General features: G+C 52.0%; 1 protein-coding gene across 3 annotated transcripts in view; it reads right to left on the bottom strand.

The window, feature by feature from the left end:
- Positions 1 to 941: 941 nt before the first annotated feature.
- Rps6ka1 (ribosomal protein S6 kinase A1) overlaps positions 942 to 15560 on the bottom strand; it is a 37211-nt gene continuing 22592 nt past the window's right edge. For all 3 annotated transcript variants that reach the window (XM_027399608.2, XM_027399607.2, XM_035439535.1), the window contains 13 exons: positions 15358 to 15428; positions 15006 to 15094; positions 13978 to 14042; positions 13597 to 13699; positions 11807 to 11937; positions 9980 to 10105; positions 9688 to 9777; positions 9249 to 9407; positions 4481 to 4642; positions 4211 to 4287; positions 3978 to 4095; positions 2170 to 2307; positions 942 to 1844 (listed from right to left, as the gene is read on the bottom strand). In XM_027399608.2, coding sequence (XP_027255409.1) covers positions 1722 to 1844; positions 2170 to 2307; positions 3978 to 4095; positions 4211 to 4287; positions 4481 to 4642; positions 9249 to 9407; positions 9688 to 9777; positions 9980 to 10105; positions 11807 to 11937; positions 13597 to 13699; positions 13978 to 14042; positions 15006 to 15094; positions 15358 to 15428 — 1452 coding nt within the window. In that variant the 3' untranslated portion in view covers positions 942 to 1721. The remainder of the gene's footprint in view (positions 1845 to 2169; positions 2308 to 3977; positions 4096 to 4210; positions 4288 to 4480; positions 4643 to 9248; positions 9408 to 9687; positions 9778 to 9979; positions 10106 to 11806; positions 11938 to 13596; positions 13700 to 13977; positions 14043 to 15005; positions 15095 to 15357; positions 15429 to 15560) is intronic.

Raw genomic sequence — 15560 nt, 5'->3', positions numbered from 1 at the left:
TGCTCAAGTCTGGCCTGCAAAGCCCAGCCTCTGCCCAGCCTCATCTTACACAAACTCTGAGGACAGAGTATCATCAACCCTTTCACTCGACTGACTGAGCCATTTCCCCAGCTCAGGCCTCTAACTAGCCAGCCCTGCCTCCTTCTTTGGGTCTGCCCTAACTCTCCTGTCTTTGATGGTCCATCTTAGCATCCAGCTCTCAGCTTCTGGGTCTCTCTACAGAGGTCTTCCTCCCTGATCCAATCTAATTTCCTCCATGCTGCATCAGTAGGTGACCTTGGGTTGTTCACTGTCCATGCCCCTACTATGGAGTAAGACCGGGCTGCATGAGAACATGCCATCCCCTCTCCGAGCCTGTCTTCTATCTGTGAAATGGAGCATCTACTTGACAGGGTTGTTTTTTTGTTTTTTTCCAAGGCAGTGTTTTTTGTGTAGCCTTGGCTGTCCTAGAACTCACTCTGTAGACCAGGCTGGTCTTAAACTGACAGATCCTTCTGCCTCTGCCTCCCGAGTGCTGGGACTAAAGGTGTGCGTCACCACCACCCTGCAGCCTGACAGGGTTAAGATTAAGTGAGACGGGTGTATTTTAGGGACAGAGCACAGTGAGGGGCCGAGTTTAATTCCTAGGACCAGAGAGTACAGGTAGGAGGGAGGACAGTGGCAAAGTGCTTGTCTTGAGTGTATAAGGCCCTGGGGCTGGCCTCTCGCCACTAAGGGAAGAATACACACCTTAGGGCCAGCATTTGTCAATGGTTGCTAGTGTCATTACTGTTTATCCCTACTGTGGTGGGATCCTCTGACAGGAGCATACAAACAGAACCAGAGGGACTCTCACATGCTCCCCAAATGACCTGTGCTCCAAGCAGGTGGCTAAATTTTCCCTAGCCTATTTCCTGTCACTGCCAAAGTCCCCAAGCCACATAGAGAGTAAGAGCACACGCTCTGACTGGATTGTAAGTTTATTAGAAAGGCCTTGGACAGATGAACCCTGAGTTACCAGCTGAGGAGGAAATGAAAAAGCCCTCGTCCCCCGTGGCCCACTCCCCGGTGTCCTGTGAACTCTGTCCAGTGGCAGGCAGGAAGTCTGCCGAAAAGTGCTCTCTGCCTCCTCTCCACGGGGCTGTCCGATCCGACTGCAGGGGCCCATTGTGGATGGGCAATGTGGATGCTGGTGCCTGGAGCCAAGAGCTGACAGGGCGGCGTCCTTGGCTGTAGCAGAAAGTGGTTCTAGAACCCCAGAATAGAAGGAGAGGAGCCAGCTGGGGCCAAGCTCTGCGGAATAGCCAGTGGGTGACTGAGAGGTGACACTGGGCTGTTTGGAGGCGTGTGTAGATGGCTCCACAGCCAATAGAGGGGGCAGTGCTTAGGGGAGGGCCCCAAAGCTGACCAAGGGAACCTTGGCCACACAGTCTCCATGTGACTCGGTGCTCCTCCTGGGACTGCAATGGTTAGAAAGGCAAATGGATCTTGTAAAAATCCATGGTAGAAGATGCCATTCTTTTCCCCCTAAAAAAGAGTTTGTACAGTGAATGGACTTCTCACACGGAGCCCGAGCCCAGAAGAGTCCATCCTGGGGAAGAAGGCACTTCACACCCTCTCTTGGGTGATCTGGGCTGGCTACTTCCCGGGCCCTTTCAGACTCCACTTCACTTGGTCCTGTGACCCAGGTCTGCTCTCTCTGGGAAGGACTCTGCCTCCAAGGAGTTTGTCTGCACTGTGGCTCACAGGGTGGTGGACGGCAGCTTCCTCACCCGCCGCTGGGCGAGGATAGATGACTCGATTGGCTTCAGCTGGGGGGTGGGTTTGGAGCTATTGAGTGCAGAGTACGTAGCTGCCATGGCTCCCTGGGAAAGAGGGCAGGACAGCAAACCGTGAGGGAGGGGTGGACAGACAAAACACATGCACCCCAGGGTCTGGCCCACCTAGCCCACTGTTCCTAGCCTTGGTGGTGCCTCATGGCCACTGGTTTTCCCTGGGACACAAGAATATAATGACACTGTTGCATGTGAGTCTGGGATTCCTTGGGGGCAGGGCTATGCCTTTTGCCACATCTCCTGGTTTTGGGCCCATAGAACTGCTTGGCTCTGCCACTTCAAGTTTCTGCCACAACCCCCTGGTCTGAGGCCCACCCCACCCCTCACTTTGAGCAGCCCCCGTACGCATGGCCACCTTCACAAGCTGCAGGTCTTGGTGGGACAACTGGCTCTGGGGAAGCTTGTCTTTCTGGGTGATCCATGGGTGCTGCAGGACCTGCTTGGCTGTGAGGCGCTGGTGGGGGTCCACATGGAGCATCTTAGATACCAAGTCCTGGAGACACAGTGGGCAAGGAGGTGACGGGTGGGCACTGAGGGGGCCGGCAGCTTCGCCCCACCGAGTGCCTCACTGATGGCCAACGACCGGGAGACAATCGCGTCCAGCCACCTCTGGCCTGGGCCCCTCTAAAATTCCCTGAGATCCATTCTGCATACAACAAAGCCTTCCCCTAACCGTCCAGGGTCTTCCTTCCATCTTTGCTGCTGCAGGCATTTTGGAGGACATCTTTCTCTTCTTTCCCTTTCAGAAAAGCCACATGAAAAGGTGGCTAAAGACTTGTAGGTCAAAGAGACACAGGTGTAGCATGAGTTCTAATAGGTCATAATAAAAGCCTGGAGTCAGATATAGAGGAAAATACTGAGAAATCAGACAGGAGGAGGAGCAAGCCAGAGCCACCTCTACCTCACTCACTTCCCAGGGGAAAAGAGAGTTCCTGTTTCCTCCCACTTATATTCCTTTCTCTGCCCAGCCATCTCACTTCCTGTCTGTCTGTGTGAAGTCCAGACCTCAATGGTTAGCTAGTGGCAAGTTCCACCCTCTGATTTTCAGACACGTTTTATTTGAGCCATCAAGATATCACCATACACAGGTTCAAATTTGACTCTTCCTGGGGTGAAATGTAGCCGAGCGGTTGGGCGCTTGCCTGGCACCCACCAGGCGCTGAGTTCCATCTCCAGTGTGATGTAGAACAAAAACTAAGAGAAAAATCCATGAAAAAAACATGCCAGGTATTTTAATCCCAGCACCTGGGAGACAGAACCAGGGGGACCAAGAGTTCAATAGCAGCCTCGGCTACGTAGGCTTGAGGGCCAGCAAGGGCTGGGAAAGACCATCTTCAATGTAAAAGTCAAGCTCAGTGCTCACCACTCTCCCCGAGGCCTGGAGTTCAGTTCCCAGCACTTGGTAGGAGGCTCACAACAGATGCAAACCCAGCTCCAGGTGGCCCTGTGCCTTCTGGCCTCTGTGGGCACCTGGACTCACTCACATGCACATTCCCACACACATATAATTAAAAATAAAAATAAGGCTGGGGGTGGTGGTGCACAACTTTAATCCCAGTAGTGGGGAGGCAGAGGCCATATCTGGATGAGTTTAATGCCAGCCTGGCCCACAGACCTAGTTGTAGGATAGCCTAGACTATGCAGTGAGACCAAACAAACCAAACCAAACTCTGAAAGTTACAGACCCTCAAACAAATAAAAATCCTAAACTCAGCTCTTCTACTCACCAGCCTGAGTATCCTGGACAGTTACTTAACTCTGTGAGCCTCAGTTTACCCGTCTCAAACATTGGTGCTTCCATGAAGGTTCGACCTGATTCTACTATACAGGGTGTCCTGGTGATTAGAAACTTCACAGTGTTCTAAGTTCAAGTATAGTCTCCTCTGAGAAGGCCTTCCACAGGGCACAGGTTCGTCTGGCCATACTGGCTACCGCATCAACTTCCCACAGAGAGGAACAGGGTTGGGCAGCTCCCCGCATCCTTTCGGGACCAGAACATGGAAGGGCATACGTCTGGGAATCTTCTACTTGGGGCCAGACTGCAATGGGGATTTCTGGAACATTCTACTTAGGAGAAAGGGGCTGCAGCAAGCCCATTCGTGAACTGCTGACAAGCCCTGACGTTGGCAGCCTGGCTCTGTCCTCCGGGCCTCACAGACTCACCTTGGCTGTCTCTGAGACCGTGTTCCAGTTTCCCCCGCTGAGGGTGAACCTTCCACTGCCGATCCGGGTGAGGATCTCCTCCGGTGTGTCGCTGGGCCCATTGGCAAATGGAGTATATCTAGAGGAGTTCCCGAACCTGGCTTTAGCCTCTGGCCTCCACTGTGGCACCGGGGGTAGGTTAGGAGGTTGGCAGCTCCCAGAGGCAGGGCCATGGACCCAGACTTTACACTCACCCTGCCAGCATGGTGTACAGCAGAATGCCCAGGCTCCATATGTCACAGCCTTCATCGTAGCCTTGACGTTTCAGCACCTGGCAGGAGGGGGATGGGATGGGTGTGGTCAGGCTCAGGGACATTTGGAAATGATCAGACAGATCCCAGAAGGGTAGGAAGCATGGGCTATAGGCCTTTCTTGGTGCCTGTGACAAGGTCATGAACACTGCAGTTCTAGACAGCATGGGGCCTTTGAGAGCAGGCACCTCAGCTCCTATCACCCCCACTAACCTCAGGGGCCACGAAGTTGGCTGTGTAGCAAGGCGTCATGAGAAGCCCATTCTCAGCCCGAAGCTGCTTCGCAAAGCCAAAGTCACAGATGCGCAGGCACTCAGGGTTCCCAGACTCGTCCACATACAGGATGTTACTGGGTTTGAGGTCCCTGTGGACAACCTAGGGACAGAGGGCTGGGTTAGGAGCTACTAGTGACTCATGCCAACTGTCAGAATTGGGAAAGTCACACAGACTGGAACACAGACCCTGAGAGGGAGGGAAAGTGTTGAAATGGGCCCTATGTCAGTATATTTCCTTAAAAAAATGTGTGGTGGTGTGATTCCACCCTGTGAGTCCCGGGGATCACACCTAGGCCGTCAGGCTTGACAGCAGGCTCCTTTACATGCTATGCTGGACCACCTCACCAGCTTTGTATTGTCTTTCTGAGATCTCCGTGAAGACGCCTGTGGCTCTGAGCCCATCCAAATGTCTCCCCTTCAATCCACTCTTCACCTACTCTTCTGAGGTAGCTCCCTCTTACAGTATGTGTTCTTTTCCCTCCTTTTTAAAAAATTTTCTTTCCCTGTACATCTCAGCCATTTCACCAAAAAAATCTGCTGGCGCTGCTCAGGCACTCCCAGCCCCTCTTCCTGTTGGGGATGCTGTCCCTAACACCACCATCTGCCTGGAGACTCTGCTGTTGCCAGAGTGAGTCCCTTAAACGTTAAGTCAAGGGGTCAGCGAGATGTCTGAGTGGGGACAAGCGCTCCCAGAAAGTGTTATCCTAAGTGTTAAGTGTTATCAACAGAATCCACATGGTAGGAGCGGAGAACCTACTCCCAAAAGCTGTCCTGACAGCCACATGCATGTGCTTCAACAGTATGCGTGTGCACAGACAAACAGACAGACAGACAGACAGACAGACACACACACACACACACACACACAGACTATAATAAAAATGTAAAGAAGAAAAATGGAGGACTGGGTATGCAGCTCAGTGTTACAGCATCCTGCAGGAGGATCAGAAGTTCAAGTTCATCCTTGACTACACAGTAAGTTAGAGGACAACCTGAGTTACACAGTCCTTGTAAACAACCAACCACCCAACCCACAAAAGCAGGGCCAGAAGGATGGATTGACAGGTAAGAACCCTGGCTAAGCCGGTGGTGGTGGTGGCAGGAGGCAGTGGCGCACACCTTTAATCCCAGCGCTCGGGAGACAGAGGCAGGCGGATCTCTGAATTCAAGGCCAGTCTGGTCTCCAGAATGAGTTCCAGGATAGGCTCCAAAGCTACACAGAGAAACCCTGCCTCAAAACAAAACAAACCCCCCAAAAATATCACTTACAATCATGATCTCACTGGGGCTACTCACCACACCTCAGTATGTAGGCAGGTGACATTTTACAGGAGGCAATGGAGACCCTGAGAGAAAAGCTGACTTGTGACAAACAACGGCAGGACTTTAACTCAGCCCTGACCATGGATGCAGGGTCTTTTCAGTTTAGTGTGGCATAAAGAACACTTTTGGGGAACAGAGACAGGGAAGTTTGTGATATTACTCTGCCCTAGCAACAAAGAGATGAGTAACTGACAGGAACTGTGCCTCACCATGGCTGGAACAGAGGGGGTGGGGCACAGCCTGGAAAAGCGACATAGTATTTACTGGCCATCAGGTGTGTCCATTATCACAGAAAGTTACAGTAGGCCAGGCAGGCATGAGAGAAGTCAGACGGAGAGAAAACACAGCAACCAGACTAAACACTGTTCCTGGGGACTAGGTGACAGTCACCATGTAGCAACTCAGGCCCAATATTTTAATATTTTATTTTCCTCCTTCTTCCTCCTCCTCTCCTTTTTTTTTTTTCGAGACAGGGTTTCTCTGTGGCTTTGGAAGCTGTCCTGGAACTCGCTCTTGTAGACCAGGCTGATCTCAAACTCACAGAGATCTGCCTGCCTCTGCCTCCTGAGTGCTGGGACTAAAGGTGTGCGCCACCAACGCCTGATGTACACATTAACTAAAAGAACAAATGTAATCAAACACTGCCATTTTGCAGGTCTAGCAAAAGAATTGATTCAGAGGCTCTGCAAGGATAAAGCCACAGACGAGGGTCTTCCCAATGAGGGAATGGAGTCTTCCCACCTGGCTTGAGTAGTCAGGGACAACACTGAGGCTGTGCCTGCGGATGCTATCTATGCAGGATCAAGTACAACGTCACACCGAGAGACAAGTGACCTCGCGCCCCTGCCTCCACTTCAGGGCCCCACTGTTCTACATAGCTAGCTCAGGTCCTGACTGGCCTCTAGGTATGAGTAGAGGAGAAGCTGAGCTTTCGGACCTGTGAGGACACATCCCAGTCACTAAAACATGGACCTGGAGGCCAACAGTTGGATACAGTCACAACAAGCCCATTTCCAGAGTTCTCCTCTATAGTCTATAAGGACAAAGAAAACTGGAATTCCTCAAAGGCCAGTGGCCTGTAATAGTTAAGTATTCTTGCTGGGTCTATAATCCCAGCCCTGGGGAGGATGAGGTAGGCTGATCTCTGTGAGTTCCAGGCCACAGAGTGGGTTTAGGAAAAGCCTGGGCTACATAGCAAGTTTCAGGTTAGCCTAAGTTATATTACAAGACCGTGTCTCAAATATAATAAACAAAAGCAGGGCATGGTAGTAGCGTACACCTTTAATTCCCGGCACTGGGGAGGCAGAGGCAGGTGGCTCTCTGAGTTTGAGACCAACCTGATCTACAAAGGGAGTTCTAGGACAGCCAGAGCTACACAGAGAAACCCTGTCTCAAAATACAAACTAACAACAACAACAATCAACAAAAACTAGGTAAGCCTTCTATGTGATTCGTTTGGGTCCCAGACCTTGGTTGGCCTTCTCAACCTTATTCCCACTCTCCCTGCAAGAAAGTAAAGTAGACTTCAGAGTTCAGGGCAGTGTGCCCCTAGCACACATGAGGACTTAGGTTTGATCCTCTGCATGGACAAAAAAAGACCCTTTCTCCCACTCAGCAGCATCAAAGCACAGAATGGTGCCGATGGTGAGGCATAGTACTGAAAAGGGCTAGAGGAGCTACAAGTTTCAGTTTACGAGAAACACTGACAGGAATGATGTGAATTACAAAGTAATGTAAGTGGTGCCGGCAGGAAACAACAAGCTCAGAACTCAGATGTTCCAAGGAACTACTGATCTCTTTTACATACACATGGCTTACAAATAGGAAACTCTCACACAGCAGACGACATTGCTGTAAACTCTATGCAAATAAAGGCATGCACCACCACTGCCCAGCTGCATATATATTTTTTTTTTTTTTGGTTTTTCGAGACAGGGTTTCTTTGTGTAGCTTCGGGGCCTATCCTGGCACTCGCTCTGGAGACCAGGCTGGCCTCGAACTCACAGAGATCCACCTGTCTCTGCCTCCCTAGTTCTGGGACTAAAGGCATGTGCCACCACTGCCCAGCCAATCATAATGTTTTATTATAGCAACTGAAAGCAAAATAGGACACCATGTAAACATGGGAACCAGAGTTCAGACCTTTACTTAGCACCCATGTAGACTCCGGGCAGATATGGTAATCGGCTTGTAATTTAAACACTTAGGAGGTGGAGAGAGACTCTGGAGGAAGCGGCTTAGCTAGTCAGCACGAGACCCTGCCTCAATACCTACGGTGTAGTGTGTCCTCTGACCTCCACACTCAGGCACTTACGTGCAAACGCACCTGTCCATCTACTCGCCTATACAAATGCGCTCTCAAGAATACATACATGTGAGGGGATGGTGGCACATCACTGTCTGCCACCTTGCCATGATCCTCTTCCCTTGGCCTTTCAAGAGCTGGGACTACAGGGGGCTGCCATGTCTGACTGTTTTCTTTTTTCCCTCTTTGGAGACAAGGTCTCCATAGGTAGACCAGGCTGGCCTCAAAGTCATGGAGATTCATCTGCCTCTGCCTCCTGAGCGCTGGGATTAAAGGCCTCTGACACCAGGCTGACTTCATTCCTAAGCCCCTCGCTGTGTGATCAGAAGCACGCCCAAACATCACACCACCCAGAGAGAAGCTCCAGGGAACTGAACCATGAGGAACTTTACCCTGCCACTTGGCCCATTCCCAGGGCAACATCAGTCAACAAAGAAGGCCACACCCCGCTCTTTGGCCCACCCACTCCCTTCACCGCCTCCATCTTTTTTTAGTTTTTTGAGACAGGGCTCCTCTGTAGCTTTGGAGTCTGTCCTGGCACTCGCTCTGAAGACCAGACTGGCCTAAACTCACAGAGCTCCACCTGCCTCTGCCTCCTGAGTGCTGGAATTAAAGGTGTGCGCCACCAAAGCCCCGCTACTCCCTCTTTCTTAGCATCTGGGTCACCCTCTCCTTTGAAGCTCCCCCACAGGGACCCCTGCACCTTCCAAAGAAAATCTATTTCTCCCCCCCACTTCCTGTTGCCACTTTCCTCAGTTGTGGGCTTCCAGGAAAATGACCTTATACTCCAAGCCTCAGACTTCTGACCTGCCAAGGGCCAGTAACAACATCTAATTCAGGAAATCCAACTGGAATAACAAAGGAAACTTTCCCTTAAATTAATCCATAGTGTGGTGTATGGCACACAGTAGGTACTGGACAGATGCGCCTCAGTCTGGCCTCAGGTCTTCCCTCCTCTTAGAGTCACCTACCTACCCATTCCCCAGTCCCCTCTGACTGGCAATTTGGAGACTGCCACGCCCGAGACAGAAAGTTCTTGCACTCTGGCCATGTCATGACGCCCCGAATTGAGACTCACCCCCTGGGAATGCAAGTATTCCACAGTCTTGCTGATGGTATGCAGGACGAAGCTGGCCTCCCGCTCTGAGAAGAACTTCTGCCGTAGGATCTTATCCAGTAGCTCCCCGCCCCTCATCAGCTCTGTCACCAGGTACACGTGTTTGCCATCATCATACACCTGCCAGAGACCTCACCATCAGGCTGGGACCCTCAAGACACCAGCTCTCCTGACGAGGAAGCCTCAGGGCCGGGTACTGCCACATTCCAGTGACCCTGCTGGACCTCCACCGGGTGAGCTCCCATCCTGCTAGACAGTGGGTGCTGGCCTCATCCCTGATGGTTATAGAGGGTTCAGAGAATGCCTGAGCCTGGAGGGAAGGCTCAGGGACCCCTGCCTCTTCTCATGAGCATTGGGAAGAGGCCCTGAAGTGAAAAACAAGGGCCCTCCCACCACTCACATCTTTCAGGGTGATGATGTTGGGGTGCTGCCCATACCGCAGAAGAATCTCAATCTCCTCTGAGGGGTCCCGTTTGCTCTTGTCGATGACCTGAAGAGTGGGAGCACATGGCAATGTCAGGGGCACAGACCCCACTGTCCGATTCCCTCTGCCATGAAGCCCATACCACAGGACCAGGGACAATCAGCCGTACATCTGTCATAATCCACAGACCTCCCATCGAAGTGCCACGGGTACACGGGCCCCACCCTCAACCCAGCAGCCTTAATCAAGACGTGGTTGGGAAGCCAACCTTGACAGCATACTCCATGTTGGTAGCCTTGTGGACACAGCGCTTACACACAGAGTAGGAGCCCACGCCGACCGTCTCCTTTACCACATAGCCATCACTGAAAACTAAGTTCTTCCCGTGGAGTTGCTGCAGAAGACAAGAGTTGGCTCGACCCCAGGTGCTACCGCCCAGGGACCATCCCTAACATCAGGCGGTGGCTCAGTAAAGATGGCATGGAGAAAGGAAAGTCACCTCAGTCAAGAACCTGCCCTTTCTGAGCCTCAGTTTCCACTCTCTGCAATGGGCACACTCACTGCAGGGTACAATCACAGGGTAATCCAAGACACAACAAGATGGGCCAGGACAGCCCAGGAGAAGCAGACACTGAGAAGTTTACAGAGTGAGTTCCAGGACAGTTAGGGCTACACAGAGAAACCCTGTTTTGGAAAACCAATATATGTATGTATGTACGTATGTATATGATTTAATTTTTAATTTAATCATACAGATGTAGTTTGTTATGTATGGGGGGGATGCCTGTACACCTCATGCATGCAGTGCCTGCAAAGGCCAGAAGAGGGTGTCAGATTTCCTGGAACTACATGGTTGTGTGCTGCCATGAGGATGCTGGGAACTGAGCCCAGGTTCTCTGCTAGAGGGAGCAACAAGTGCTCTTAACTAATGAGGCATTCCTTCAGCCCCATGTCTCCAGGATCTTTTAAAGAGATTTATTTATGTATATTAAGTATATGGGTGTTTCATCTGCACACTAAAAGAGGGCATCCGGCCGGGCGGTGGTGGCACACGCCTTTAATCCCAGCACTCGGGAGGCAGAGGCGGGCGGATCTCTGTGAGTTCGAGACCAGCCTGGTCTACAAGAGCTAGTTCCAGGTCAGCCTCCAAAGCCACAGAGAAACCCTGTCTCTAAAAGCCAAAATAAAATAAAATAAAATAAAATAAAATAAAATAAAATAAAAGAGGGCATCCGATGCCATGGGATTATAGTTATAGATAGCTGTGTAGATGCTGGGAATAGAACTCAGGACCTCTGGAAGAGTAGCTGTTACTCTTAACTAACGAGCCATCTCTCTAGCCCTGTGTCTCAACACACCCTATGGACGACCCTGGTTTGTACCTGCTAGCCTCACATCTAGTCTGGTTTAATGTTTGTCCTGGACAAGGACATCCCAATTTAGGTAAGAGATTACAGTGGGCAGGGCAGGGTGGCACATGCTTTCTAGAATTCCAGAGACCCTGTCTCAAACAACCAAAACAAGGAATTGCATGGTGATCTTAACTCACGCATCAGCCCTGCAATGCCTTACAGTGCTGCAGAGGAAGAAGGTTGTGTCATTGCCCCAGTTACAGATGAGGAAACCAACACACAGGGGCCCGTGTATCCTCCAGAGGTTGGTCACCTTGTAAGCTTCAGCCCAGGCCACGAGCTCTGATGACTACATTATTGTCTCTTAGCAGTACACTTTGCATGGAGCAGACTTTGCACAAAGGAGGGGTAAATGTGAGCACACCCAAGGCCCCTGCCACTTACTCCTATCAGGGATACCTGGGCCTCGCCCTCATTCCACCCTCAGGGCAATCTCTGGCATTCCTAAGAAGTTTCTATCTCTGCTTTTGGTCGAGAATCAGGGCTACTCTAGGACAGGTGTCACTGACTGTGTTTCACTAATAGGTTTACACATGAGCACAGCGAGGGTCCAGGAGCTTGGAGGTTGTCTGGGTCCCAGAGAAGTTTGACCTGTTCAGCTAAAGAGCTTGTGTTCTCAGCTCTTCTGCTTGTGGCTTCTGTGTGGGAAAGGGCAACTGAGAGGCAGCCCCCACCTCCCTCACCTGTACCACCGAGTGCAGGGGGGCCTGAGTGGCCCGGGGCTTGCCGTCATCCTCCATCAGGCCAGTGGCCACGAAGCTGAAGCCACGGAACAGCTGATGAGCGCCGGCGCTGGGGGGGATGCCTGGAGAGTCTGTTGAGGAGAAAGGGGGACAACCGGGGTTAGGGGGTACCCTTGATCCCAAGGAAGTCCAGCAAAAGGATTCTACAGGGACCCTGGCCTGCCCTAGCAGGCAGCCATGCTGGGAACATGTCTAAGGCCATCCGCACCAGGCCTTTTGCCTGTCTGTTCACATGTGTACCTCAGTGGTATCGTACTTGCCTAGAGTGTACAATGCTCTGGGTTTCACTACCAGTACCACAAAAGAATACAAACATAGATACGGTCAGGTCTCAAGGAAACCTGGGACAACTACCTGTGGCTCCTCCCAGCACTCCTCACCCCTACCCTAGGCCCTTCCCTCCCAGGGACTGAGCTTCTGCTTTCCCGAGCCAGATCCCTACATAACTCAGCCATTTTGGCTACTCCAGTTTCTTGGTGTGTACCACCCCTCTTGGTCAGTGGCTTTTCTCTTGGCTCGTCTCTCCCTCCCCGACTCTCTTCATCATGTTCAGCCAGGACTCGTCCCTCTGTCTGCTTTCTCCCTTCTATCTGTTGTAAATATTTTCTCCACACTTTAGGGGTAGTCATGTCCTCCTCCTTTTATTTCATTTTTTTCATTCACATACTAAATGAATAAATAAGTGAATCTGGTGCGGTGGCACACGCCTGTAATCCCAGCACTCAGAAGGACTGCTGCTAGTTTGAGGCCAGTCTGGGTTACACAATGAGTTCCAAGCTACTCTTTCTCCCCTTCGGCAGTCAGCCCCGAGGAAGCAAGTCTCAGAGCTGCCATACACGCTATTCCCCTGGAGTAGATGATCTACTCCTTGTCCATCAGAGAAGACTTAGTTCATATGCCCTCCCCTGAGAAAGACGCAACCTGCCTGAGGTTGCTTTTCTGACCGTTTAAAATCTTCCCACGGACAGCCTGAGCGACATGGTTCTCTTAGTCACCATGTTTCTGTCTACACCACCTCTCTCCTGTGACTGCCACACAGCAGACACCTGCTATGGACTTGGCAGATAGAGACGATGAACAGCTCACAAGTGATGAGCTTCCTGTCATTGGCGGTGTGCAAGCTACAGAGAGAAAAATCACCCTCAGAGAAGGTGTCACAGAACTAACACGCAACTCTCCATCCAGTGGCCGGAATGTCAGGATCCCGCGGCCCCTCACTGGTTTTCTGTAGCCACCGAGGAATGAGGCAGGTCTGTGACTGTTCGAATGTTCCAGATGAGCAAAGTCCCAGCTTCAGAAGCCAAAGCCCATTCCTCATCCATCCAACCTGTGGGGATGTCACCTCTGCTCTGCCAGAATCTTTCTCCCATCACAGGTTTGCCAGGTCAGATTCCTCAAGCCTGATGCTAGTGGAGGCCTGACCTGGTTAGTCTTCCCAATGGGCTGGAAGATGCCTGGGGCAGGGGTCCTGACTTTCCTGTTGTGGCCTAAACCACCCCCACATCTCATTCTCTCACCCAGAAACAAAGAAGCCCATAGAGCCCCAGAGAGACAGCCAGGCAGTAGGAGGCCAAGACAGAGTATGAATCCCACGGAACCAGATACTGCCTATCTACCTACACATACCTGAGCTCCCAGAGTCCTTGGTCACCTCTGTATCCCAGAATTGCCCCCAAAGATCTGCTTGACTGGGCCCTGCCCTAGACAGACACAGCAGATCAGGGACATACCTCTGGGTGTTCGTGATGTGAACTCAGTGTCAAAGTAGAATGTGTCATCTGGCTGGGCCACAGCTGGCTTGAAAGGCGGCTTGATCTCACGACGGTAGAGCTTCTGCAAGGCGGGATGTATGCTCTGATCACCATGGTGACCCCACAGTCTGCCAGCAGCCCCAGCAGGAACAGTGGAGGCTATGCCGCCAAGTAGATAACAGCAAGTCTGAAGCCTTGGGAGACCAGTCTTGCCTTCAAGGGCATGGCACTGCCCTCCAAGGGCATTTTCAAGGCTGCTCAGCTTCTGTCTCCCACATCTGAGGGCCTGGTTGGCAGAGGCCCCATTTCCCACCCTTCCTGTGTCCATCACAGAGCCATGGAGAGGGCAGGTTCACTCACATTCCAGTCAATGGTGGAGTAGAAGACATGCCTCTTTATTTCCTCTGCCCCGTCAGGACCTGAACCTGAAAGAAGCCAAATGAAGTCCAAACTCAGACACCGAGCCTGTCCCCCAGGTGCTCCGGGCCAGCTGCTGCAGCAGAGGACAGGCTGGGCTCACCCCACCCGCATCAGCATCTATCACCCTGAAGTTCACAGCCCACTCAGCATTTTCTACTTTATGGCACCTCTGGTCATCGAGTGCCAGTGTACTGGAAGAAGGAAGGGCCAGGCAGGACAGGCGACTTGTCCAAGCGTCAGTCGGAACAGAAACTGGACTTCTGAGATCCAGCAAGGACCTTCGTCCGCTCCTGTCACAGGTACCATCCCTGCCCTTCTTCTCCTACTGCCCTCTTTATCCCTGACACAAACTCTGGTTCAGTCCAGCTCAGGGACTTGGGTTGGATTTTATGAAGCTGGCTGAGGTCCAGATAAAGCCAGCAATTAAAAAGTCAACAAACACTGTAGACTCCAGTACTCGACAGGCGCGTCCTTCTCTGACTCAAAGAAACCTGGGAACCAGGCTGGGATCACCGTCTCCAGTGACGCAAGGAACTTGGGGCTCAGAGTGGTGAAGTTACCTGCCCAATCACATAGCTCATAAATGGTACCCAATCACTCAACAAATATTGACAGTGACTGCTAGGTGCCAGGCAGCGGGGACAGACACAGCCAGTACTGGGACCTTTCTTATTCTCCAGCTCATGTGCCTTCTCTTGAGCCAGCAACCTTGGCAGAGAGGCTGTGTGGGGGCCTCTGTCCTTGTCCCTGAGGGGGTAGGGATGACTCAGTTCCTGCCCTCCCCCTACATACAGGTCACCCTCCCAATACCACACATGGAGCCAGAAAATAGGGTGGCCAGCAGCATTGTCTGCTCACACAAAGGACAACGACTCCTTTTCAGTCCCAGATGTGGCCCTGTGGCCTAGGCTGCAGCTGTACCCTGTTTCTCACTGCCATGCCCCCTCCCCTGAGCTGGGGTTGCTTACCAAGCCGATTGGCAGGGTTCCTCTTAAACAGGGCCCGCAGGAGGCTCTGGGCTTCCGTACTCAGAAACTGGGGCATGCCTAGCTTCGCCCTGTAACAGCCGCAGGTCTCGTCAGTGACAAGCCCCACCCCAGAAGCCCCAGAGCCCCTTCCCTCTGTCTAGGTCTCTTTCCAAGCTCAGTCCAGACGAGCCAGCCACTAACTCGCCTCCCGAAGACTTTAGGGAAATCTCCCACTGGCCCTGGTAGACAACAAGGGTCTGTGGAGCCAGGGAAAAGGCAACTAATTTTCTGACCTGAAACTGGGGTGGGATTAGGAAGACCATACTAGTGCCAGGGCAGCATTGGTGCTTACTTCAAAATCAATGTCATGGTCTCCTTGCGGTCCTTCCCCTGGAAGGGCAGGGAGCCTGTCAGCATCTCAAACTGTAGGGAAAAAAGGTGCCGTTTTAGTCTCTGTCTCCACCTCCTCAGGCTACCCTGATCCAGTCTGCCTGCCTCTGCCTCATCCCATCCTAGGGTCCAGAAGTGGCACTGAGGCTGGGAGCGGAGGAGGAG

Source organism: Cricetulus griseus, chromosome 2 (genome assembly GCF_003668045.3).
Source record: "Cricetulus griseus strain 17A/GY chromosome 2, alternate assembly CriGri-PICRH-1.0, whole genome shotgun sequence".
Taxonomy (NCBI): domain Eukaryota; kingdom Metazoa; phylum Chordata; class Mammalia; order Rodentia; family Cricetidae; genus Cricetulus; species Cricetulus griseus.
The sequence above is the reverse complement of the archived record's forward strand: the minus strand, read 5'-3'. Positions and strand labels throughout refer to the sequence as shown.